The 27836-nt window shown below is 38.1% G+C and overlaps 2 protein-coding genes across 3 annotated transcripts; both read left to right on the top strand.

Annotated features, from left to right (window-relative positions):
- Window positions 1–222: 222 nt before the first annotated feature.
- Window positions 223–10139, top strand: LOC109091744 (potassium voltage-gated channel subfamily A member 3-like). Of its 2 annotated transcripts, XM_042758870.1 has the most exons (3): window positions 223–4333; window positions 6031–6156; window positions 9660–10139. In XM_042758870.1, exon 1 carries the CDS (start codon window positions 393–395, stop codon window positions 1938–1940), a length of 1548 nt encoding a protein of 515 aa, XP_042614804.1. In that variant the 5' UTR covers window positions 223–392; the 3' UTR covers window positions 1941–4333; window positions 6031–6156; window positions 9660–10139. The 2 variants fall into 2 exon arrangements, with proteins under 2 accessions (XP_042614804.1, XP_042614805.1); XM_042758871.1 differs by lacking the exon at window positions 9660–10139 and having other exon boundaries at window positions 223–3033.
- A 7759-nt stretch (window positions 10140–17898) lies between these two features.
- LOC122145354 (potassium voltage-gated channel subfamily A member 2-like) lies at window positions 17899–26368 on the top strand. Its single transcript, XM_042758872.1, has 3 exons — window positions 17899–18088; window positions 19150–19399; window positions 20610–26368. The coding sequence occupies exon 3, from the start codon at window positions 20735–20737 to the stop codon at window positions 22214–22216; it is 1482 nt and encodes a 493-aa protein (XP_042614806.1). The 5' UTR covers window positions 17899–18088; window positions 19150–19399; window positions 20610–20734; the 3' UTR covers window positions 22217–26368.
- The last annotated feature ends 1468 nt before the right edge of the window (window positions 26369–27836 follow it).

Consider the following 27836-nt stretch of genomic DNA (forward strand, 5'->3'; position numbering starts at 1 on the left):
AATCATGTTCATTCAACAATTTATTTTTTTGAGTGTAGAAGTCCCACACTGTGTGAGAGTTTGATTATATGCATAATGGGTGATAGTATAATCTTGAGTAGTGTTTTGGACACTTTGTGAATGATTTGCGTCTTGCGCGCATGGCAAAACACAGCTGCGCGCGCGCCGAGAATCAATGCTCTTGTCTTATTGGGCTCCGATTGGGTGAGTGGTGGAAATGTGTCAGGCATATGCTCGCCGTGGGCGGGAGTAGACATGTGTTTATAAAGCTCCGTGGGGCGGCGACAGTGTGTTACAAAGCAAAAGAGAGCGAACGACAGAGAAACCCTCAGTTTACCCGATGTTAGGTAGGGGAGGCGGGTCACCCTCTGCCGCTCCGTCTCCTCACCTGTATGGATGACCACTACAATCTCATTGATTCCCCCTCAGCCAGTCACAGAGGGACCAACGCCGACAACCACGGTTACGCGGAGACGGAGAAGGACATCATGACAGTTGTCGCGTGCGATAATATGCTGGAGGAAACCGCGGCGCTCCCCAGTCACCTGTCGCTGGATCGATACGAGCCGGACCACGAGTGCTGCGAGCGAGTGGTCATCAACATCTCGGGACTGCGCTTCGAGACCCAGCTGAAAACTTTCAACCAGTTCCCAGACACGTTGCTCGGGGACCCGAAGAAAAGGATGCGCTACTTTGACCCGCTCAGAAACGAGTATTTCTTTGACAGGAACCGACCGAGCTTCGATGCCATCCTGTACTACTATCAATCCGGGGGGCGCATTCGGAGACCCGTGAACGTTCCCATTGACATCTTCTCGGAGGAAATTCGCTTTTATCAACTTGGCGAAGAAGCCATGGAGAAATTTCGCGAGGATGAGGGCTTTATCAAAGAGGAAGAACGACCGTTGCCAAACCACGAATTTCAGAGACAGGTTTGGCTTTTGTTTGAGTACCCAGAGAGCTCTGGTCCTGCCAGAGGCATTGCTATTGTGTCTGTTTTGGTCATTTTGATTTCCATTGTTATTTTCTGTTTGGAAACCCTGCCTGAGTTTAGGGACGACAAGGACCCAACTACCGTCTCTCCTGTTGTAAATGGCACTGGCCCTTTTGCATCCAGCCCATTCACAGACCCTTTCTTTGTGATCGAGACCCTTTGCATCATCTGGTTCTCTTTTGAACTGCTCGTGCGATTCTTCGCATGCCCCAGCAAGGCTACTTTTTCCAAAAACATCATGAATATCATTGATATTGTGGCTATTATTCCTTACTTTATCACTCTGGGGACTGAGCTGGCAGAGAGGCAAGGCAATGGCCAGCAAGCCATGTCACTCGCCATCCTCCGTGTGATCCGTCTGGTGAGGGTCTTTCGCATCTTCAAGCTCTCGCGCCACTCCAAAGGCCTCCAGATTCTCGGCCAGACCCTAAAAGCCAGCATGCGGGAGCTGGGACTCCTCATCTTCTTCCTCTTCATTGGGGTCATCTTGTTTTCCAGTGCCGTCTACTTCGCCGAGGCTGATGACCCTACCTCGAGTTTCAGCAGCATCCCTGATGCTTTTTGGTGGGCTGTGGTTACCATGACTACAGTCGGCTATGGAGACATGCATCCAGTAACCATTGGAGGAAAAATTGTGGGTTCTTTGTGCGCCATCGCTGGCGTATTGACCATTGCGCTGCCCGTACCTGTCATTGTGTCCAATTTCAATTACTTTTATCACCGGGAGACTGACGGGGAAGAGCACGCACAATACCTCCACGTTGGCAGCTGTCAGCATCTCAACTCCACAGAAGATCTGAAACGGACACAGAGCACATCCTCCCTCAGTAAATCGGAATATATGGTCATAGAGGAAGGAATAAATAGTGCTTTCAAACAGCCAAACTATTCCAACCAGAACAATCAAAACTGCGTGAATATTAAAAAGATTTTCACAGACGTGTAAATCATGTACAGCGTCAGACAGTCTTAGAGTAATCACCATGATGGCACCACTACGAATATGAGGTGCTACATTATTAGGGTACAACGGGGCTAAAAGCCCCCATTTGAGGGGAATATTTTTTTTTTTTTTTTTTTTTTTTTTTTTTTTTTTTTCTCCCAAAGTATACGGCAGTTGAAAAAACATTATTTTTACTGAATATAGATGGAGAGTTATAATTTGTATAAAGTAAATGCTACAATTAGTTTGTTTTGATTAAACAAATAAATCAATACAAGGGCAGCTAGAGGGAAAAATCTGTCACCATAAGCAAATACTTTTGATATAGCCAGATATTTTAAGAGTAACATTTAAATACTTCAGCAAATCGTGTAGCTATTTTCAGTTTATTTACTCACTTATGGCATTTCATTGAGTTACAATGTAAGTGATGTCAGATTTCACATTGTAACTAGAGCAGTTAATATCAATTCACTTTGCACATACTGAACAAAATTATTCCCTCCCAATTACAGAATACTGTTAGTAGCTCTACAGATAGTCTGCATTGTCATCTTTTACCAACATAACTACATTTTTGGCTATTCAACAGGTACTGAAATCTAAATCTCCTTTAGCAAAAATCATAAATCTAAAAGTCTTGAAATAAATAAAATAGCTGTAATGATTTTTATTAGCTACATAAATCTGAAAAACAAAATTATTATTTTGTTATTGCACGCCTTAAGATTCAAAAATCTGAAGAAAAAACTTCAAAATCAGTCTTTTGTCATTGCACACCTCATGAATCAGTACACTTTAGCAGTGCATAGAGATAAACAGGTGTTTAGGAAAGTACTGTGGTAGTTTTTGATGCTATTTAGTGTTTTGGGAGTATGTAAATCACAAGGGCCTTTTACCCCGGGGGCCTTTAGATCCGTTGTACCCTACATGTTATGGACAAGTCAGCATATTAAACTAAAAGTTACACAGGGCGCTATTATGGTAGAAAGGTGCCAAACTCCGATTCACGTGTTGCATTTGTCCACAGCTTAAAGGATAAGGTTCAGGTCAGGGACTAAAAAGAAGAAGCACCCACACTGCAAATATTGTGCTCGTAAGTCTGCATTTGTTATCAGTGTTAACATATAATCATCATAATACGTTAGTATTTGCAATATCTTACATTTTGTGGCAAAGTGAAACAACCGAATATGTGTTGCTGTTAATGTGAACAAACTGAAGATAATGCTGTGTTGATCATATGTACTTTGTTGAATATATGGGTGAATCTTCAATTAGGGGAACTTTCATGTCACCTAGGGTGATTTTAAAGAAAAAGAAAAAAGTTTTAAAGAATAGATTAATGCATCTCTTTAATTGCCTTTTCCTAATTTTAAGAGTGCTGAAATGCGAAACTTGCCAGAATTGTCTCCTACCCAGACTTTTTAACTTCTCTTCTGAAGTAATTTATGACATGCGTTCAAATCAGGGAAATTTTACAAGGAACTTAAAAACAAACAAACAAAAACATATTTTTTAATTAAATTGCTATTTATTTGCACAATTTGCCAATATTTTATAACAAAGAATTACATGTCCCCAATGCTGCTGTCGGTTTTTAATAAATTAATTATTTTTTTCTAGTTTTTTTCAAGAAAATATTTCTTGGTTATGAAGTTATACATGACAGAATATCATTAATTTTGGGAATTAAGAAGAAATCATGACCTTAGAGAAGATTTCTATTAGGTGTCATCGCCAAACATTATTGTTTGTCTATTTTGATTTTGAAACAATCAGTTTCTTGTATTTTTATTAACTATGTTAATTGGCTCATAACTAACTTAAAAAAAGGTATGACAAGTGTGATCTGTATTCCATGATAATTAATATAGATTAACATAGATTAAACAGTTTTCAAAAAGTGCCCCGGTTGAAGAATCACCAATACATCTCAGTGCAGACATTTAAATGCAATGAATGTGGAAAAACAAAAAAAAAAAAAAAAAAAAAAAAACGAAAAACAAATACGCTTTGTTAATAATGTAATCAAAGCTGTGTCTATTGAATCTGACTTGCCTGTACCAAATGAAATTGGTTAATACTAAACGAAAACAAATATATCTTTATTTTGTGATCAAGTTATTCGGTGTGCGAAAATGTAATCATTATGTAAAACTCAAATCACGTCTAGCCTAAAAATAGAGCGTTCACGATTTCCCTCAAAGTGAGACGTCACTGAATTCTGGGAGAAAAAAGAGGAAGCATCTGAAAAGGTGGCTTGAGTGGAAAGAGTACGTTGGACTCGATGGCTCCACGGCATGAGCGACTACGAGATCAGAAGCTGAAAGACTGAGAGATCACGCCTTGAGTCCGCCTTTGATGCAGTCTCCATGGCGACTACAGTTTCCTGGGTAACCCCCGTTAATGTTACCATGACATTCTCCCCCGTTGTCAGAGCAACGCTCCAGATGGTTCACAAAGCCTGACTGGCAAAATAGAGCGCGAGAATTGCGATCAGAAAAGGATCGTGTAGGCTATCTCAATCCTTTATTGGATGTATCGCTAACATTTTGCAGCCTAATAGTATTAAAAAAATATATGTAAAACAGCTTCTGCAAATTATTTGCATAACCCTGGGTTTGCAAACCATCCAGAGCTGATGCACTCCCACATATTTCCATTTTTTGATCTTTTACAAATGTCTGAATGTGTTGCGTGTGGAAAATTGCATTGATATTGACTGACAAGACGAACCGACAGACAAATGGAAAACATGCCGTGCACGCAAAATGCCTGCATTGCTTCAGTGCGCGAAGTAGCTTGTGGTGGATTGTTATTGTCGCCTTTGTAGCTGTCAAAGCGAGATTGTGTATAGGTTATGGGCTCACTCGGGCGTTCCCTATTTGGCTCTCCTGTGGAGAAAACAGGACGCGAGGTGCAGCGTGAGCTGATTACCGGAGGTTTCACGCTGTTAGAGGCTGCGCGGCAGTCCGCCAGACCCAAGCGCTCAGTCAGAGAGAATCATTCTCATCCTGTAGACCTGCGCGGTTCACTCACTAGTCGTCATTTTACACTACCTAGAAACAGAAGACACGCACGGCTGTTATTAATTTCAGTAATAAAGAAAACAAGTACAAACATTTTTTTTTTTTGAACCAAAACAAATCTTTATGTAATTTATTGCTCAATTTCACTTTCATAATACCAGACATGTAATGCTTTTTTGACTGGTATGAAACATATAGTTACTTGCTGATTTTTTGCTCAGTGCTGCCATCAAGTGACGCATCCATGAGAAAATAAAGCTTCTGCTTGTCTAGTTTTTAAACTTTCAGATGCCATGGACCCCAGAATATCATCATCATCCTCATGCAAGGGACCCCCATTCTGAAATTTTAAAGGCATTTGTATAAATTGTTGTATAAAAAACCCAGTGTTTATACACTGTGAAAAATAATAGTATTGATATGTACAAAATATTGTTTGGAAAATATTTAACTTTTTTTAAATCTTTTAAACATTGTTTTTAAATTATTTCATTGTTTTTGTATCCATTATTGTACTGAACTGTTAAATTTATGAATTAATTAAATTAATTTATAATCACATTCATTAATTTACTTTATTTACTTATTTTAATCAAAAATCATATTTATTTACAGATCCCTTAGCATTCCCTTGTTGCCCCTGTCAGTCCCTGGAACCCAGTTGGAAAATGCCTTGTCTAATGCATGTAGAAAAAAATCTACAAACCAATTTCTGCCCAGTTTATTGTTCCCTCCATATTTAGATCTTTAAAATGTTTTTCCATCTCTCTGAAACATTCAAGCATTCCTCTTGACTAGGAAGAGCTCGTCTATGATCAGCTGTGAAGGATGATTTCTTAATATAGTGTATGTGTGTTCGTTTGGTGACTGCACTGACTCTCACATTTGCTGGCTATTATATCCGAGGTGTTAACACAGAGAGCTTGCTGTCTGAGGTGTTGTGGCTTGCATGACACCTCTCAAAATTCAGGTTGACATCTTCATCCTAACTCTTTCCTAAAGGGTGTTTATAACTGTGCCTTCTGCAGCAAAGTTAACTGTCTTTTTGTGTTTCTTTCAAGGAAGCAACATGGACGTCTGTTCACTTGAATTCTGGAGTTTGCTGATGTCAGATACAAGGGTATTTTGACAAATTGAAATACACTTGTGTCATACTCTAAAACAATGAAGACAATGGGATTCAGAAGGTAAACCTCTTGTATTTTTTCTACATATTATTTTGCTGCCCAATATTATTGTTGTCCACTAAAATGCAGTTGATTCTTAGCATAATTGTTTAATCGTAATTGTTCACATATGCTGTTAAAACAAAAGATAATCATTAATGAACCTTATGGCATTTCAAACATTTGAAAAAAGTCTCTAAGTTGATAAAAATACAGTAAAAAAAATAATATTGTGAAATGCTTTTATAATTTAAAATAACTGTTTTTATTTTAATTTATTTGAAAATGTAATTTATTTCTGTGATTCAAAGCTGAATCATTTAGTCTTCAGTGTCACATGATCTTTCAGTAATCATTCTAATATGCTTATTTGCTCCTCAAGAAATTTATTTGAAATATCTTCTGTAACATTATATATTTTTTTATTTTTTTGTTTATTTTTTTATATATATATATATACAAGTTTTTATAGAAAAGTTTGCATATTGTGAAGACCTAGTTCATTATTTTCCATAATGTAATGATAAAAATTAAACTTTCATATATTTTAGATTCATTGCACACCAACTGAAATATTTCAGGTCTTTTATTGTTTTAATACTGATGATTTTGGCATACAGCTCATGAAAACCCAAAATTCCTATCTCAAAAAATTAGCATATCATGAAAATTTTCTCTAAACGAGCTATTAACCTAATCATCTGAATCAACTAATTAACTCTAAACACCTGCAAAAGATTCCTGAGGCTTTTAAAAACTCCCAGCCTGGTTCATTACTCAAAACCGCAATCATGGGTAAGACTGCCGACCTGACTGCTGTCCAGAAGGCCATCATTGACACCCTCAAGCGAGAGGGTAAGACACAGAAAGAAATTTCTGAACGAATAGGCTGTTCCCAGAGTGCTGTATCAAGGCACCTCAGTGCGAAGTCTGTGGGAAGGAAAAAGTGTGGCAAAAAACGCTGCACAACGAGAAGAGGTGACGGACCCTGAGGAAGATTGTGGAGAAGGACCGATTTCAGACCTTGGGGGACCTGCGGAAGCAGTGGACTGAGTCTGGAGTAGAAACATCCAGAGCCACCGTGCACAGGCGTGTGCAGGAAATGGGCTACAGGTGCCGCATTCCCCACAGAGAAGCAGCACTGGACTGTTGCTCGGTGGTCCAAAGTACTTTTTTCAGATGAAAGCAAATTTTGCATGTCGTTCGGAAATCAAGGTGCCAGAGTCTGGAGGAAGACTGGGGAGAAGGAAATGCCAAAATGCCTGAAGTCAGTGATGGTCTGGGGTGCCATGTCAGCTGTTGGTGTTGGTCCACTGTGTTTTATCAAGGGCAGGGTCAATGCAGCTAGCTATCAGGAGATTTTGGAGCACTTCATGTTTCCATCTGCTGAAAAGCTTTATGGAGATGAAGATTTCGTTTTTTTCAGCACGACCTGGCACCTGCTCACAGTGCCAAAACCACTGGTAAATGGTTTACTGACCATGGTATTACTGTGCTCAATTGGCCTGCCAACTCTCCTGACCTGAACCCCATAGAGAATCTGTGGGATATTGTGAAGAGAAAGTTGAGAGACGCAAGACCCAACACTCTGGATGAGCTTAAGGCCGCTATCGAAGCATCCTGGGCCTCCATAACACCTCAGCAGTGCCACAGGCTGATTGCCTGCATGCCACGCCGCATTGAAGCAGTCATTTCTGCAAAAGGATTCCCAACCAAGTATTGAGTGCATAACTGAACATAATTATTTGAAGGTTGACTTTTTTTGTATTAAAAACACTTTTCTTTTATTGGTCGGATGAAATATGCTAATTTTTTGAGATAGGAATTTTTGGGTTTTCATGAGTTGTATGCCAAAATCATCAGTATTAAAACAATAAAAGACCTGAAATATTTCAGTTGGTGTGCAATGAATCTAAAATATATGAAAGTTTAACTTTTATCATTACATTATGGAAAATAATGAACTTTTTCACAATATGCTAATTTTTTGAGAAGGACCTGTATATATATATATATATATATATATATATATTTTTTTATTTTTATATATATATATATTTCTTTTTTTAATACACTCATTTTACACAATAAGAGGTAATAAAAACATAAAATATATAGGTCATATAACTGTTGTTTTATTTCTGTCCAGATGGATACTGTTATATATTGGCATTTCTGTTGTAGAAGATAAATTGATTATTTGACATGAAATTGTATTGTGGTGAATGAAATGTGTTTATGCATGGCATTGATTTGCAGATGAAATGCCCTTTGCCATGCAGAGCAAATTTCACATTACATTAATATATAGTCATTTTAGCGAACACATCTCAGATGGTGCTAAAATAAAAAACGGGCTTTCCTCCTTTTATACAAACTGAACATATCAGAGATGTGGCCATTTCAGGTTTGAATCCAAGTTTTGTCCTTTCCAGATCCTTAAATGCCTTTCATAGGAATAAACTTAGATCAAGTGTCAGATCAAATTCTGGAGGGGCTGTATTCATATCCGACCTGTTCTGGCACAAATTACGGCCTTCAGGTGTATGATTTGAAGACATTTTTCCTATTATAATATGAAAACAAATATAAATTGATGCCCTTTTACAAATGATTATGCATACACTAAAGTTTTTGTTTACTTAAAGGGTTACTCCACCGCAGAATTAAAATTTTGTCATTAATCACTTACCCCCATGTCATTCCAAACCCTTAAAAGCTTCGTTCGTCTTCGGAACACAATTTAAGATATTTTGGATGAAAACCGGCTTAAGACTGTCCCATAGACTGCCAAGTAAATAACAGTGTCAAGGTCCAGGAAAGTATGAAGAGCATTGTCAGAATACACCATCTCCCATCAGTGATTCAACCGTAACATTATGAAGCGACGAGAATACTTGTTATACACAAAGAAAGCAAAAATAACGACTTTGTTCAACAATTCCTCTCCTCTGTGTCTCTCTTAAATTGTGTTCTGAAGACGAACAAAGCTTTTACGGGTTTGGAACGTCATGGGGGTAAGTGAATAATGACAAAATTTTTATTTTTGGGATGGAGTATCCCTTTAACCTTGAAGGCTCCAGCCAAGCAGATTCTTTTCATTTATGCTTGTAACTGTGCCTTGATTCTTAAAGCTCTTGGCGTTGTTGGGTAACTGGAGCAGTTTACCACCGTATTCATTTTAAGTGCATGTGTTTGCGCTCACAATGTGTTAATAATCTCCTCTAGTCATCTTGCACTCGCTCATGAGTGATATAACTGTTCTATCATTGTCACCGGAGGTGCCGAGTCTGCTTCAGTTCATTAATTAGCCGGAGGCAGAGGTCGACTGAAAGGGAGAGTGAGATAATCATGACAGAGAGACACTGCAATGCAGAGCTGTGCTCAAGTAGGCAGTATAATATATAAAAGTCTTTCAGCTTGAAAGATGTGTTTCCCTCATACTTGAGTGTGTGAGTAAACTGCTTCATTTCATCTGTCACATTCCAGCAGCGTAATATGTTTGCGTGTGTCTGTTTCTGCAGGCTCCGGGGGAGATCCACGCAGTGCCTAGGACGGATGACCAATAGAAACAGAGGCCGTTAACCTTTCTGCTAACAAAACAGAACTGAACTCACCTTCAAACAACACAGAAGATGCCCACATATCTCTACTGCCACTTCTCATTTACGTCTGGCTGAATCACCGTGAACCGCAACACTCTAGAAGTGGCCTTTTTTGGGTAAATTCTGCAGGTTCACATTTAATACGAAGAAAGCAATATGAAGAGAACTGAACTGTTGAACTGTTGGACATGAGCTGATCATCTATGACACAACTGCCCTCTGCTATCTGGCAGATATTAATCAAGCTGTTTTCTGGTGTCCATCATGTATTTACAGTTTAGCTGTTGTTGTGCCAGATGTGAGAACTATGTGGAAACTAAATCTTTCTTGCTCTTTGACCATATAAATTGTCAGACAGATATTTTTGTCTTATATTGCCTATATAATCATATGATGGAATCAACAGTCTGAAGTACTTCATTCCATATACTCTCTAGAAAGGTATTTAAGAAACTTCCGACACACTTAAAAATCTGTGAATGTCACTGCACAAAATATCAAACCATGCACACTTTTCAAGGTTTTCAAGGTTTTAAATGATAAAAAAATAGATTAACTGTTCAAAAAGAAAAATGGGACATTCAGACAACTCAGTTTTCAACTACAAATGGAAAACTTTATGCGTTTTGCTTGTTCTATTGCACAACAGCAGTGTTTTGGGGACCTGAAAATCCAAAAACAGTTTTTTGAAAACAATACCTACAAAAAAGAAGGAAAAAAACACATTATGTGTTCAATCTATAGTTAAGTGCAATGGGTTTTCTTTACAAAGTGGCATCACCAACTGCTGACCTGGCATTCATAATACAGCAGTTTTAGTTCTTTTTGCAGATCCTTGTAAATGCGGATCGTTTTGACGGTGTTGTCATCAGTGCACAAAACTTTTCAAAAACACAAAGGAAAATTTTTACGTTTTTAGTGCATCATTCTTATTCTTAAACTCTTTGACACTTTCTGGTTATCCAACATTAATTAATCATTTTCATAAAACATATGTAGCTCTGCCTCTTTTCAACACTGCTCTTGTTGTCTTCTGTTTTCCATAAGAATAGATTTTATTTCACAAAGGCTCTGCCTCAAAAATGAAGTAGATAAAAAAATGAGTTATGATTAAACTGAAACATAAAATATGAATAATAATAATATATATATTTTTTAATCACAAACCTGACACCTGGACACTGTTTTTTCAACAAAGCTGAACTTTAAAGTCACACAGTTGAGCCTCTTCTATTACAAACAGCAAACCAAAATAAAACAATCTTTCCACATAATATTTGATTACAATATTTGAACATCTAAGCTCAAAAAGACAAATGTGGAAGACTAAATATTTGTTTTAGTAAAACGGAGTAGCATTTGGCCCCAGAAGAATCACTGAGTCTGCTAGTTTCAGATCTACAGCGGTCCCATATGGTTGGGATTTGGCCAGAACAACCCACAGAGCCTCAGAACTGCACGATTTCTCTGGGTTTCACATGAAAATATTTTGATGTACACAACATTACCACTTTATGCTGCATCATGAAATGAATTAATCAATAAAAGAGCACTTTGGTAACCATATACTACAGCAAAATACAAACATCCACTTAGAACACCCAAGTAGCCACATAGAAACAGCCTAGCAACCACCTAGTAAGAACCTAGTCACCAATAATACACCCTAGAAACCAAATACCATAGCAAAACCCTAGCAACTACATACCATGGCAACACCCTAGTAATGACCCAGAATACCCTAGTAACAACACATCTCAGCGACCTCCCAGAGCACCATTGCAAACACATACCTTAGCAACAACCTAGTGACTACCTAGACCACCCAAGTGACCATTCAGAACACCATAGCAACAAACCCAGAACAGCCTAGCAATCACATACCAAACAACACCCTAAGCAACTTCATAATGACCAGCCGAAACACCCAAGCAACCACCTAGTAAGACTCTAGTAACACCCTTGCGAAAACATACTTTAACAACAACCTAACCTAACAAACATCTAGTACCCCCTAGCACCCATATACCATAGCAACATCCAAGCGACCACCTAGCAACCACCCAGAATACCCTGGCAACCACATACCAAAGCAAGAACTTGCAACACCATAAAGACCACCCAAAACACTCTAGCAACTAACACCCTAGTGACCACCCAGTGCATCCTAACAACCACATACCATAGCAGCACCCTAGCAGCCACTTAGTAACAACCTAGTGACCAAACAGAACATTCTAGCATAGTGGGATTTAGTTTTGCACTCATGAATTTTAATTGATTAACTGTCTAAAATCATGTAAAAATAAGGAAGCAGAAAAAAATTCTGTGCATGCATCTTTTTTTAGCACAGAAATAGGTATCCTCTAACAGTAAATGATATGAGGATGTTGTTGTGTGTACAGAGGCCTCGGCAGGTGTATTCCCAGTAGTTATGTGTATCTGTGATAAAAAATGCCTCCTTCACTGCTTGAACAAAACAGCTGAGCCCCAGCACTTTCACCGGGAGGCCAGATGATGTATGTTATGTGTGTGTTTGTGCACACAAGCATATGTGTCCTCCACAAAGCCTGGGGTCTTCCCCCTTTCTCTCTATCTCTCACCATTTGCATCCCAGAATAGTGGCATCCTAGCACTGCAGTAACTCTCTCTGACAGGCTATTAAACCGCTGGAGATTGGACCATACGATCAACACTTTTAAGTATAAAAGCTCTGAGAGTTTAAAACCCCCTCTGGCCATATATAAAAAGTTGTGTGCTTATCACATTCAGCTGAAACAGCAATCTGATCTGTTATCTAATTTCATCCCACTTTTGTTATCATTATGTTCACAAGCGTGGCAGCATACAGTGGAGGTTAAACGTTTGTGAGTGAGTTTCAACCCATAATTGAAGACATTTTACATTAAAATACTTTACTTATTAAACTCAAGTCTATTTTAGGATCACTAAGAGATACAGTATCATGATATTTTCCACCCAAATTGTCATTACTGTACTCGAGGTTTTTTGTAAGTCTCATTATTTTCAACGGTCATGACTCATTATATTATTATTAGATTATTCTCAATTATTATTAGATTATTATTTAAAAGGTAAAAAAAACTGTAACAATAATTATTATCAGCATATATTAAAGACAGTACAACAAATAATCTTGTGATATATAATTATGTTTAGTTTTTACTGCATTACAATTTGTTTGCATTACAGTAATAGGAATTTGGGTGGGAAATGTGCCTAATCATGATTCAAAAAAAAAAAAAAAAAAAAAAAAAACAAGACTTAACCTTTTTTCTATTGATTGTAGGATGAAATATGAATGGGTTTGGCACTCTACTAATCTTGGTCTGGCTGTCGAACTCAGTTGCAAGTTAATATTAACTTAAAGACAGTTCCTTATTATGGCACTACATCAAGAAGACATTTCTTTTGTTAACATGGAATTTCATTTTCCAGGGTGTCACAGACAGTGGTATTAATGGTTGTCAGCTCAACAGGAAATGAAGTGTGAAATTGAAGGGAGACTCCAGGAGAAAATTACAGGATTTGCCCTTGATGATACTGTACATTGAGAGAACAGAGCAAAGACTTTATGATCCATGAGATCTGAAGTTAACATTAGAAAAAAACTTCACTTCAAATAAAAGGTTGTGGTCCTTTAATAAACCCCAGGAACAGAAGGTAGATACGTACCAATACAATAACTGATGAACAGGAAAATAGGTTCAACGCTGAAAAAAGTGAAGGTCAGATGAAGGATACTCTTCAAAATGACTTCATAAAGAACCATTACTCACTTCTGTCTGTTAGTGCTGAACCGTTTTCAGGATTTTCAGGAGTCTGACTTTTAACCCAGGTCGGGGCCATGGTCACGAGTTTGAGTCATTGTACCGACAGGGATTGTAGGTGGGGGAGTGTATGTACACAGCCCTCTTCCACCCTCAATAAGCACGGCTGAGGTGAGACCCTTGAGCAAATGTGTGTGTATGTGTGTGTGTGTGTGTGTGTGTGTGTGTGTGTGTGTGTGTGTGTGTGTGTGTGTGTGTGTGTTTGTGTGTGTGTGTTTACTGCTCACTGCTGTGTGCACTTGGATGGGATAAATGCACAAATTCAGAGTATGGGATACCATACTTTGCCACACTTCACACGTCACTTTCACTTTCACTTAATGTTAACATCTTATTGCAGATTGGGCAGTGTATTATTATTGGACAATCTGAGGTATTATTCATGTCCTTAGTGGGGGATGAATATGTGCTAAAGCTTAATACTTAGGGTTAGGGGTTTGTTCGAATCACTAACTCTAAGAATGAGCAGTTATAATAGGGATGCTTAGAAAGCACATCTAATCACTGGTTATTAAGTATAATCATCTTACTTCATGATGATGTCCATTATATGCTGAGTCATGCCTTTCTTTCCACCTCAGTTGTAGATCACTTAGAAGAGCCTGCAGGCATGACATCACTTTTGTGGCCAAACACCAGTGATTCCTCAGTCTGTGTGATGTCATCACAGCTCTCATCTCCTCCAATCTGCCTGCGGAGGGGCTCTAGGTGCATGTCGCCATAGTAACAAGAGGAGCACCATCCAGTGATGCCAGAATGTAACAGTGGAGATCATGTCTGTATATGTTGACTTTCACAATCTAGTTTTATTTACAAAATAGTCTTGATGGTAATATGAATGTGATTTTATGGTGACTGGACACTGGATATCCTCAGGTATATTTAATGTGATTAAATCAAATATTCCATATTTACATAAGATTTGTTTCTCATTTCTATTACATGCAATCAAACAAGTCATAATGTCATTATCCTCACTGGTGTGCGGGGTTGTGTGTGTCACTGCAGGCTGAGATGAAACTGCTGCAGAGAGTAAGTGACCTTGAGCTGCTTCAGGCTCTTGGCTTCCTGCCACTGTCTGCTACCTCCTGCCTCAAACTCAAGCAGCCCTGAAAAAAAATTAACAATCCTGAATCATTTAGAATCTTAAGATTTATGAAAATATTAATTGTTACATTGTAGGTAAATTTATGTTAGAAATTTAATCCTCAATTTTTTATTTTTTTTATTTTTTATTTTTTATTTTTGGAAACAAGCATAACAAAACCTGCTGCATAAGAATCAATAAAAAATAAAAAATAAAGTGGATGGAATCTGAGCTAATGATTGTGATCATATTGCAATATGATCAAAATCAGTGGCTCAGATTCCATCCTATTTTTATTTTATTTGTTTTGTATACTACATTAAAAAATGACTGAACCATCAAGATGAGAAAAAAAAATATCCAAAATGTTCATAAAAACCTTGTACACTCACTTGAGGTGCATATCTTTATTCAGTAAGAAGAAGTGTGCATAAACTACGATGGAAACACATTTAATGAATAAATTCCGAAATAAACTTTGAATACTTTATTAAAACAAAAGTCGACAGATCCACTTAGAGATTTAAAAATGAACAAAACAGCTACATTTTTTCCTCCATTGTGTGAACTGACAAGTCATGTGACTAAATAGCCTGCTCAGATGATTGGCTGCTATACCGCACAGAAATATTTAGCATTCTAGCAAATATGAAGTTCAACTAAACCTTTTTTTTTTTTTTCATGAATTTTAATCATAACCTAAATTTAAGCTTGAAACTTAGCTACACAATAAAAAAAAAAAAAATCTATTCTATTCTAGAAAATACTATTTTGGTTATTTTGTTTCAAATATCTGAGTGAACTTTTTTTTCTACACCATTTTTTTTTTGTTTTTGTTTTTTAGTGTAGTAGCAATGGATTTGGATATGTAGTACCATTAGTACAATGTAAAAAAAAAAAAAAAAAAAAAAAAAACGATTTATGCAATCGGGCGGGTATCGCATCCATCACAGACCATATTTGATTTGACATAATCTGATCTTTTAAACAAATAACTTTAAAACATTTCTTTAATTTCACTTTCCAAAAAAAAATACAAATAAAAAAAATAAAAACCTTACTTTATAACGTCTGCACTGACAAAATCAGTTTTTTCTCTGCATCACACTATTAAACCAATAACTTGTAAAGATAAAGATGGTGAATCTGTCTTCAATCCTGGTCCTGCTCTTCAGCACCACTGCAAACAGGACATGACAGGACAGGACAATCTTTTTAATGGCCTTAAAAGCTTTTTCTTACCAGTCCTCTTAACTACTTTATATTGACCACATTGTCCCTTGTCACTGAACTTGTATATTTGTGTGACCCTGAGTGTATGTCCAGATTGACCCAGGATCAGTAGGGTTTGGCTTACACTTACATTTCCTCTCTTTGGCTAGTCTAAATCACATCTCACCCAAGCATAGAATTACACTGACCTCTCAGTTTTAATTAAAGAGTGTGAGCTAATGCAAGGTGAAGTGCAAGAACACTTCTTTGTATTGGCTTCTCTCATGAATAACGGCTGAACTGTCAGACACATTTCCTGTACATGTATGCCAGATTGACATCCAAGCTCGGGCTATAAAACAAACAGCCTGTCACAAACCTCTCAGCACAATTTGTATTCAAAATCATTCCTTGAAAGCACACAGAAAATTAAACAAAAATTAATTTGCCATGAGATCTAGCTTAATCATTTGTACATCAAATGTTAAATGCAACAAATTGAAATTAATTAATCAAATTTCCCAGTGAAATGCATGAGCTGAGACTTCTTGTAGTAAAGGTGCCCTACTGATTTAAATCTGCAGCAAATGGCCATACGTGTTGCTTTTGTTACAAAGGAGACAGTTTATCTGTATCGCTTTCTGTCTGTGACTTTCATGCCTCAACCTTCAGATCCAATCAATGTACAAATGCCACAGCTTCACGGACTGAAAGAAAGGTCAAAATTTACTCTAAAGCTGTTTGGAATACTACCATACTACACCCTCATTCTGCAGTATACAGAATGAATATTGTGCATAGTTTTAGATTTACGGCATCAATAGAATACACACATGACCTACAGTATATCACATTTGTGTTTCATTGCATACTGCAAATAATTCCACAATTGGACCAGTATAGTGTGCAGTATGCAGTAAACAGTACACTAACAATTATTTTGTCATCAGTGTTTCATTGAAATCAACAAATAGTACATACAATGCTAATAAATACAAAAAAAAAAAAAAAACACCTGTCACAATGTTACAAGGGATGACATTTTTTGTGTGTATACTTTATAAGTACTTACAGAGTATGTACTTCTTTATGAAGTCAGGGTTAGGGTTCTTCGGGTTTGAGTATTATCAGTTAAGAGGTCCTACCCATCAGATGCACTGCATGTGTCTAGTATGGAAATGCACACATGGAGAGTTTGAAGTTTTTAAAACACATCAAATTTGGCCACTACATTAACTGTGACAGACAATAACATAAAGACAGAGCAGTGAAACACAAAACACTAAAATAATGCTATAGCTAAATAACCTTAAATGCAAAATACACTCCAACATACATAATAAACATAAAAACTATCTGACTTTTAACTAAAAATCAGAAGTATGGTGATTCACGCAGGGATTTTTTGTTTATAGCGTCATATGTTTTTATTTAGGCTACCGGTTTTGAGCAATGTAGCTAATCAAAGACATATTTGTTGATTTCTTGAAGGCAATGGCCAATCAACCGTGTTTAAGTTGCAATCCACTGGATCATGGCTCAAAACACCAGAGGATTTGTTCAGTGCTGATTTACACAAGCTCGCGAATCCTCTCGCATAACAAAGTGTAGACACAATGCAAATATGAAATTCACTGTGCAGTGTAGAGCTTCACTGATTAACGAAACTTTGTGAGATCGCGATGAACTAATAGGAGTGACACCTTTTTAGTGATTATATGGGGAGCTCATTGCACGCTTTCTATGCTATAATTCCTTCAGAATTTATATAAAACTTGTTTTTTGGCCACACTTGCACATACATGCTGTAAAGTTTCTGGAATGACATCCGCATATTTATGCGGGATTCACTCTCAAAATAACAATGACTGACGTAGTTCAATAGACTGGATAAAAATATATGTGAAAATAGATGTGCATTAGAGCCAGAGCACCCTCCACTCATAACAGGAGCATCCTCTGATTTAATTCTGGAAACATTACTCGTGACGCGTCCCCTTTAAACTGCCCACTCTGCGGAGAAGGTGAGGAGTGGTAGCGCGGACGGAGCGCGTGTCTATAATCCAGAAGTCTTTTGGTATGCACAGCAACGACTGACTGCAGATTCCATTTACCGCTTTAACTAACTGACTAATTGCTTGTTGCGTGAACATAATGCAACAGCTACTGAGACATCGGCAAGCGAGGTAGACAGACAGGTAGGAAGAGATTCGAGACGTCTGTCTCTGCAGACTTCTTATGTATGATGTTCTGCATCTGTTCCCATGTCAACATGACATCTTGAGAGAATTTGCATTTATACTGTATTGCAATCACTGTAAAAAAGTGGTAGGGTGCAGCTGTCACATTAAGGATAATCTTCTACTAGATCTAACCCTTGATTCAACTGTCAAATTAAAATCTTTGGCGAATAAAAAATTAATATACAATTTTAGTTTTTGTTTTCAATAATGCATTTAACAGTGATAGTGCCATCACTTATGATTAAGGGAAGATGTTTTTGCAAAAATATATATTTATCTTATTTTAAATTAGATTGGCTCGTGGGTCATTGCTGTACTGTTCATTTTTATTCTGAATATATATTAAGGTAAATAAAAATGTTAAAATGCAGTTTCATTTCAATACAACTAATTAAATGTCATTTTGATCATTTTTGTGGGGCTTGGTGGCATAACTGTACTGAGAAAAAAGTAACAAAAGGGCTAATTAAAAGGCTGAAATTCTTACAATATTGGTATTATTTCAGCCATTTTGTTGTCATGTGACCAAAATAAATAAATAACATTGATCACATCAAATGGAAAACTTTATTTATATTTTTTTTTTTAAATCATGTTTATAAAAATATGTAGTTTTTACTTACAAAATGTTTGAAACATAAAAAAATTCTCATTTATTCAAGGTGCAAAGAATTTTTTTTTTATTATCTCTGACATACTTTGTCATTGACCCTCACACACTGCAGAATTAGCTTATCAGTCAATTAAAAGAGTGTTCCCATTCATGTAAAAATTGGCTGTCCAATTAACTGATGTAATCCCTGAAAGACTAATACTTACTTAATGGGCAAGCGCGATGCTGTGCCTACTGCAGATATTTCACATTCATCTCTACTGTCGTTTGTTACAACCTGTCTAGCAAGGCTGTGGTGCCCCTTTTGGACTGCTTAATGCCTCCTTAAATGTGGAATGAAGAGATCCTCCTTCTTTTGCATCATACACTTTTTTCCTGTTCTTTCCTCCTTGTCCTTCTCAAGCAACCTGCTGTAAGGAAGCTCTGGGCTAGACAAGGACACACCCGCATACTGTACCTCTCTGCCCCTCCTCCCTGCCTGCCCCGTTATGCACAATACGCTGATGCACTGAGAGCTACAGCAGACAGTAGCAGCCGGGATTTAAGGAATCAGATGTGTGTTTGTCCTTTTCATCTCAGCACACAGACGCTGGAGTGCTATCCTCACTTCAAGAAGGCTGTCGTGACTTCTGGGAACCTGAGGAACCACAGGGGTGAGTTAGAAGTTTATCCGAGCAGGTATAATGTCTCATTTCTGATTAAGTAGTCTGGACTATTGAATACATGATGCTTTATTCATTTATTTTATTATCTACAGTTATGCATCACGTATAATATAATGAGGAGGGAGTGAAAAGAGAGAGACAACAAAGTCTTGTTTAAAACCTAAAATGTATTTTCCTGCAGTTTAATATTTCATAGGTTGCTTCTGCTGAATATTTTAGAGCATGCTGGCACCGTTTGGGACAAGAAACATTCCATTGAAATGCGTCCAACAAATATGTACGAACATCATGCCATATGCAGTTCTTTGAACGTTCGGGTATTTCATGGAAGAGGAGAAAAGGGATAGGGAACGCACTGAATGGATACAGCATGGTTAAGAAGGATGTGCATGTCTCATAGAGAAGGGCCTCTTTCACATGACTGCACTGTGAGAGAAGCAGTTTTATGTGAATGGATATTTGTCCATTGCAGCACACCAGAAAGAATGGACGGGGCTTGTCAAAAAACTTCATTTTGTGGTGCTTTCTTTAAGACGACCAAGGAACTGCTTTGCATGTGAATGCATAAATAAATATGCTGTTTTATATTGAATCGTGCTATATTTAAGATATACTTTCTGCCTAAGCTTTGCCATTTTGTACTGCTTGTGCGGTCTCTCCTGAATATTATACTAGCGACACACTTACAGTATATTATGATAAACAATTTTCATAATTAATACAGAATATTTACCTTAACCATTTTTTTCCTTAGAAGCAAAGCAGGACATTTAAGTTTTTTTTTTTAATACTTAATATTTCTTTATTTTATTCTTGATATATTATGTTGAAGATTTCTTTTACTATTTTTTTTTTATTAAAATGTACTGATCTTAAGGCTAAGTCATTAGCATCATATTTCTAAACAATGCCAATGACACATTATCAGAAAGTGTCCCGGATTACAGAAAGCCTTTAGACCAGGGTTGTCAAATTCAGTTCGTGGAGAGCCAACTCCGACCCTAATTAAATACACCTGAACCAGCTAATCAAGACTCACTAGAAACTTCCAGGCAGTTGTTTTGTAGCTGGTTGGAGCTCCACTCCACTGCTGGACAGTGGCCCTCTAGGACCGGAGTTGTTCTTTAGACCCTCTGTAGACACAATCTTATAAAAGATATCTGCATGCTGTCTTAAAATATCTTTTGTTGTCTTTCAGTTGACCGACCCAGTAGCACGGTGTGACCCTTAGTGCTCTAGGGTGTCAAGCCCCCTTCCGTGAGGATTTCCCACCCAGTGGTGCCCTGCCTTCGTGAAAAAGTGCAGGCCTCACCCTCCTGCATAATGACTGTGGCCACAGGTGACCCCTCAGATGAGGCAGCAGCACACCCTGGTCTTCCTCAGGACTATGACCCCGGAACGGAGCAGGACTGCTGTGAGCGAGTGGTCATCAACATCTCGGGTCTGCGTTTCGAGACGCAGCTGAAGACCCTCTCGCAGTTCCCGGAAACATTACTGGGGGACCCCAAGAAGCGCATGAGGTACTTTGACCCGCTCAGGAATGAGTATTTTTTTGACAGAAGCCGCCCCAGCTTTGACGCCATCCTCTATTACTATCAATCGGGTGGAAGGTTGCGGCGCCCTGTCAATGTCACTTTGGACGTTTTCTCAGAGGAGATCCGCTTTTATGAGCTTGGAGAGGAAGCGATTGAGATGTTTCGGGAGGATGAGGGTTTTATCAAGGAGGAGGAGAGGCCATTGCCTGACAATGAGTTTCAGAAGCAGGTCTGGTTGCTGTTCGAGTATCCAGAAAGTTCTGGGCCAGCTAGGATTATAGCGATCATATCTGTCATGGTCATCCTCATCTCCATCGTCAGCTTCTGCCTGGAAACCTTACCCATCTTCCGTAGCGATGAGGAGGAGATGCATAAAGTCCCAGTTGCTGTCACAAACTCCACAAACACTTACACATCCGCCTACTTCACAGACCCTTTCTTTATTCTAGAGACGCTATGCATCATCTGGTTCTCCTTTGAGTTCTTGGTGCGCTTCTTTGCCTGCCCTAGTAAAGCCAACTTCTTTGTGAACATAATGAACATGATTGATGTGGTGGCCATCATTCCGTACTTCATCACGCTGGGAACGGAGTTGGCCGAGACAGCAGAGGACGGGCAGCAAGGGCAACAAGCCATGTCTCTCGCAATTCTGAGGGTCATCAGACTTGTACGAGTCTTTAGAATTTTCAAACTCTCGCGCCACTCGAAGGGACTTCAGATTCTTGGCCAGACCCTCAAAGCCAGCATGAGAGAGTTAGGTCTACTCATCTTTTTCCTCTTCATCGGAGTCATCCTCTTTTCCAGCGCAGTCTTCTTTGCAGAAGCTGACGAACCCGAGTCACAGTTTTATAGCATCCCGGATGCATTCTGGTGGGCTGTGGTTTCAATGACGACTGTTGGCTATGGAGATATGGTGCCCACAACCATCGGAGGAAAGATTGTCGGATCCCTTTGTGCCATCGCTGGCGTCTTGACCATCGCCCTTCCTGTGCCCGTCATCGTCTCCAACTTCAACTACTTTTACCATCGAGAAACAGAAGGTGAGGAGCAGGCGCAGTATCTCCAAGTTAACGTCCCTAAAGCCGATTCACAAGAAGAGCTGAAGGGAAGTCGAAGTGGATCCACCATCAGCAAGTCGGACTACATGGAAATCCAAGGAGGTGTCAACAACAGCAACGAGGACTTTCAGGAAGAGAACCTCAAGACAGCCAATTGCACTATAGCAAATACAAATTATGTTAATATCAAAAAAATGCTGACAGATGTCTAGTCATTTGGGGAGCAGGTACGAATTGAATTATAAAAGGACTAGTAAGCCATGTTCGAAGGAGGATTGTGAGGTTGAACACCTCAGTTATTGTCATGAGATTTCCAATCTCCAATTCTTTATTGAAAGTCTAACCGTACATCTAGGTCCGTCCATAATCCAAGTATTCATCAATGTTTGCATGGAGTCGTCTATATCATCAAACACCTTATCTGGATCAGGAGCCAAGTATTTATACGGAACTGTGGGACACAATTAAACAGCACATATATTTCCATATATTCCGTATATTTCCGTCAACATCTTACTCTCAAAGTCAAGCTTCGCCAAAGAAATGTAATTTGTGTGCTCCATCTGCAGTACATGTATATGATATAAAGATTATTCACAGAAGTTTCACCCACTCTCCTGCTGCTTGTTAAAGAACACCAATATTCACATAGATTCAAGACAGGTGTCTGTTATTTTTGCGATTTTGTAGTGATCAGGCTGGGAATGTCATTGAAAACTGCCTGCTTTTGTGTCGATAGCTGTGTGGATCCAAAATCCGTATGTATGGACAACACTTGTATCTACTCCTTCAAGTTTATCCTGCTGCAAAGCTTTTCAAGACAAGATGAATGTCTCTACATGTCACATTTTATGTTATTTATAGTCTACGGCGTCTGGGTTCACTGTCATTCAGTGGCTTTTCTTTTCTCATTTCATGTCAGTTTTTATTTGCAGTTCTTCATGATAAGGAACATACAAAAACATATTAACACATTAAATGAATAATAAGCAAAATAACACCCTAGTGCCACAGGAAAAAAAAAGCTTTATGTATTTTGTGTAAGAGCATACTGTTCAGTGTATATTCTGCTGGAAGCTGCAGAGGTAGTCCAAAATGTAGTTGATATTCAAATTACTTTGTCACTTAATGAGCCATATTGTAGTTCACACTTTAATGTCCCCTAGCAAATTTGTAGCAATGATGTCAGATTATTTTTAATCACTGGCGTGTCTGTCATCCTGAAATCATTTTCAGATGTTAGAAAAGCCTTGATAGAGCTTGTTAGACGTTTTGTCTTTTTTACTGCCTTTGATCGAGAAAAAACACCGGCATTATAGTGTTGCATGCCTCAAAACCAATTCTAATGGCATGGATTTTAAGCTCAAGAGAAAGTGATATACAGAAACTAGTTAGCTAGAATATTACGACAATATGTATCTTGGTCTGTATATATACATATATACATCTATTTTTATCTGCAAAGTTTTATTGTGATCCAAAGGTGCTGTTTTCAGTTTCAGGTTCTGGATGTGAGTCAAAGTATAAAAAGACACTCAGCATTGCATTTGGATGGGCAGTGCAGCATTAGGGCATTGATTGCTGGGACTCTGATTGTCTTAGCATCAGGTGACCTTGAAATCTAGACTTACATACGTATCTTATGATGAAGAAACTCTATAATGCCAAACAACAATGAATCGACAGAAAGAAACTATAGAAGTCAATACTGGCTTTCTACAAATGTTTTGGCTCCAACCACGGTTGTTGCAGCCTTTCCTTCAACTTATAGTTGTTATCAAGGCAGCAAAAACTCACTGTTTTCATTCTCTTGACTCTTTAGACACAAAATCCTGAAACTCTTTATGGATGGACTGACGATTTGATTTTATTATTTGATGTGGCACATGACTGTGTACCATTAGAAGGTTTCTCACCCACATCCATTCCAGTCTCTCACCTGGGCTGCAGGTGCCTTTGTCTTTGTCTCTTTTTTTAAGCAAACGTTATGTGCTGATGCTGCTAATTTAGAAGCAGATACTGCTTTCACAGCTGCTGCTAATTATGTTTTCCTTTTTAAATTCAGAATATAGACAGCAATGCAACACGCACAATTTGTGTTGGTTTAACAAAGTGTATAAGCCTGAATGTTAAACCAATCTATCCAAACTGACGCCCCACAATGCATAGCCAGTGCCTAAGAAATGTACTAAACTTGCGTTTGGATGCTTTAAAGCTGAAGTGTGTCTTTTTTTGATGTTAAAAATGTTCTGTAATCCATTTGTGGGTTAATTTCCCCCAAAAGTGGGGCACTTTCAAATCACTGCTCTGATGTATAAGCAGCACGACACAGCAACAATGGCACAACCAATGGACTTTAGGGCAAAACTATCTGTCTGACACGTGGCAGACTGGGAGTGTTTGGAAGATCTCTTTTGAAAATCATTTTTTTAATTTTACTAGGGGAACAGAAATGACCCACTTCAGCTCTAATGCAGGCAAACAGCAGGTTTTCTATGCATGATATCAGACAGTATGCTGTTGGTGAATCACATGTATCATCCTAATCCATATACATAAACATTTTCACTGTAACTTTATATACTGTATAATGTGTGACCATAAAATGTATTGTGACCATAACATGTATTGTGCTTTCGGGGCTAGACCTGGCAGTGTCAAATGTCAGGGCTATAACAGTACCTCTTTGAAGCCTTCTTTTTTCCCTCATTGTACAGGCACATCTGTGAAACACTGGAAAAACAAGTCATTGCTTTGCTTGGTGCACCAGTTTCTCGTATCACAATTTGGTTTGTGTGTTGATTTTCTAAATGTCATTTGAAATGCTAAATGACACCACTGAATGTCACAATTTCATTTCATAATCAGTCTATTGCCACAGTTTCGAAAGGATGTGCATTTTTTTTTCTTTTTTTCAAATAAGATTTTGTTTAAAAAAAATGATGGGGAGAAAAGGTAAATTCAGTCAAAATCATATAACCATGAAGTCTCCTTCCAGTACAGTTATATTTCTATTATTAATTCAGTATTCAATTCAATTTATCACACAGATTTAGAGCAGTAATATTTTATAATTAAATTAAATTACTACTTTTCTCATATACAATGAAGGGGAAAATGTAGACCAGCACTTGATTTTATCTGAAGTTCTGGATCATCAAATGTAGGTGTTCTACACCAGAAGTCCAATCCAGATTGCAAGTTTGCCAAAACAATGTCTAAATAAGCTAGTTAGTTATTGGTTAATGTTAACCAAGAGTCAAATTGCTAGAAAAGGAACATCATTTCAGAGGACACATTATTATTTTTTTGTAATTAGTTTTTTTTTTTTTTTTTTTTACAAATCATACACCATTAATCCAGGACCATTATTAAGTAAATGTTTAGATTTCATGTTAAAGCATAAACGCACTGTGTTTAAAATGCAGTGAAGTTGCACCTGTGAACCAGTGAACTGTTGAACCATGCTTTGATTGCCTTTGGCCTTATGAGTACATGACTAGGCTGCAGTGATTGAGACGAGTCCCGTATCTGTCCATCCCATGTTGTTGAGCCTGCAAAGAAAGTCTCTCCTATTGCTTAATTATGCAATACAGTGTTATATGTGTGTGTGTTTGGGCATGTGTGTATCCATAAAGCTCTTCAGACCCTATACCCTGTGCTCAACAGCCAGACTGAGGGATATCTAGACTTATACAAAAATAACAGTTGGCAGAGACCTGTATGAGTCCTATTTCAACCCATTCTGGCTGTAGACAATGAACGTTTTACACTCCTGTTAGTGTGATCCAGTATGTAATATTCACTCTACAATGCAGCCATGTTTTTTTAGGATGTAACCACTGAAAAACAGTGTCTTCAGTGTTACTGGATATAAAAAAGAAAAAGCACTTTACAAGCACCACCAGTGGACAATCTATGGATTGAGTCATGCATATATCCCTTCCAAATTATCAATACTGCAAATACAACAAAGATGATATATGAAACCCAAAAGCTGTGTTGCCTATTTCTTTCAATGTTGTCGTGCATTGTCTAAATGTCACCGAGATGCTCAGAGCTATTTGGCAGATAATTTTAGAAAAGGAAATAATGACGGCATTGCATGTTTTCAGAACACCGGGAGCTTTTTGATGTCGATATTATTAGCTCATCCAGAGGAAAAGGTTGGTAGCTTCAAACCATTCAGGGAGAGGTGCCTGTTGGCATCTTTGATTTTACTCCACTTTAAGTGCTCAGTGTATAGTCCTCTGCACTTTCCACAGAGAGAAGTGTGTGCTAAAAATAGCCATTTCGTTGGGAGCAAAATAGATGGGGAACTGTATGTGTCTGAGAGGAGGATATAGACAAGGCTGGTGTAGAAAGACTGTCAATGTATATCGGCATAAGCTCTAGAGAGTTAGAGGCGTGCAAAGTGAGAAAGAGACTGTGTGTGTGTGTGTGTGTGTGTGTGTGCCCTACAAGACGACATTTACAGATTTACAATTAAAGCTCGTCTTCAGGTACTACCAACAAAGTCCAATTTAGCAATCTGGTTTCCATCTGCACATGAGCCGTTTTGCCTGCAACATTACAGCCGGCAAAGAGAGACGATCGCGCACATCCTTAACGGCTGTTCTGCCTATAAAGGACTGTACATCGCGCGCCACGACCGTATCGTTGCACTCTCAGCGAAGGAGCTCAGAGACAATGTCAGCCATACCACAATCCACTGTAACGAAAAAGATCAAGACAGACTGGTTCCCTCTTTCACATGAACAGTGCGTTACATTGGAAACTGCTACAAATCACTTACCAAATACACCGGATATATTTGTAATTAATGAACACACCAAAGCTGTTACAATAATAGAAATCGGTTGCTCTTTTGATGCCTACATGGACACCTGCTATGCTTCAAAACTGTTGAAATACCAACCATGGTACAATGTTTTTAATAACTTTGGCTACTCTTGTAAAGTCATTGCCCTCATTTTTGGTAGTTTAGGCCATGTGCACAAGTTGTGTGTGTAAGAGGCCTGCAGATCTGTGGACTACATAAGAACAAGGCCAAAAAACTGACGAGATATTGCTCTGTATCAGCAGTAATCGGTAGCCTCTACATATGGAGGCGCAGGTGCCACCTTTACCCTTAATGTGCAAAATGGACTGAGATATTGGCTGCTGTTGTACATCTTTCTGTCAAATTTGGATTAAGTCATGATATATGCTTATCTTTTAATCCAAATAAAGAATTTATGTGTGTGTGTGTGTGTGTGTGTGTGTGTGTGTGTCAGTAACAATAGGAGGAGGACAGAATGTTCAGAAGAGACAAGAATAGATGACACAGAGAGGGAGGTGAAGGATCAAATATGACACCTTTGTGAAATATTTACGGATGCAAATGCTTCCTAATCCACCCTATTCATAGAGTATTGATTATGTTTGTGTTAGTCTCATATCTCGATACTCTGAGCTGTTTAGCCACTGAGTAATGATGATTCCTTTCTAATGCATTTTCTTTGTGCTGTTTAGGAATCTGGATTGGTTTTATCATTTATATGAATGTGGACTGGCACTCACTTTAGGGTCAGGAAGGTACAGACTCTAGAGTGGGTATAGAAAAGAATCACCCCTCTTTAAATAATTACATTTTGTTGCTTAACAGCCTGAAAGGAAGATGGAAACAGTTTTTGTTTTATCCAGCTGTATTTACTCAGTGCAACTTATAACATCCAAGTGAAAGATATAAAACCAACATGTCAGGGAATAAAAACTAAAAAAAAAACAGAATCACTGAGTTGAAAAAAGGAACACCCACCTCCTAAAAATGACATGTAAACTCAGTCAGGT

Source organism: Cyprinus carpio, chromosome A6 (genome assembly GCF_018340385.1).
Source record: "Cyprinus carpio isolate SPL01 chromosome A6, ASM1834038v1, whole genome shotgun sequence".
Lineage (NCBI taxonomy): Eukaryota > Metazoa > Chordata > Actinopteri > Cypriniformes > Cyprinidae > Cyprinus > Cyprinus carpio.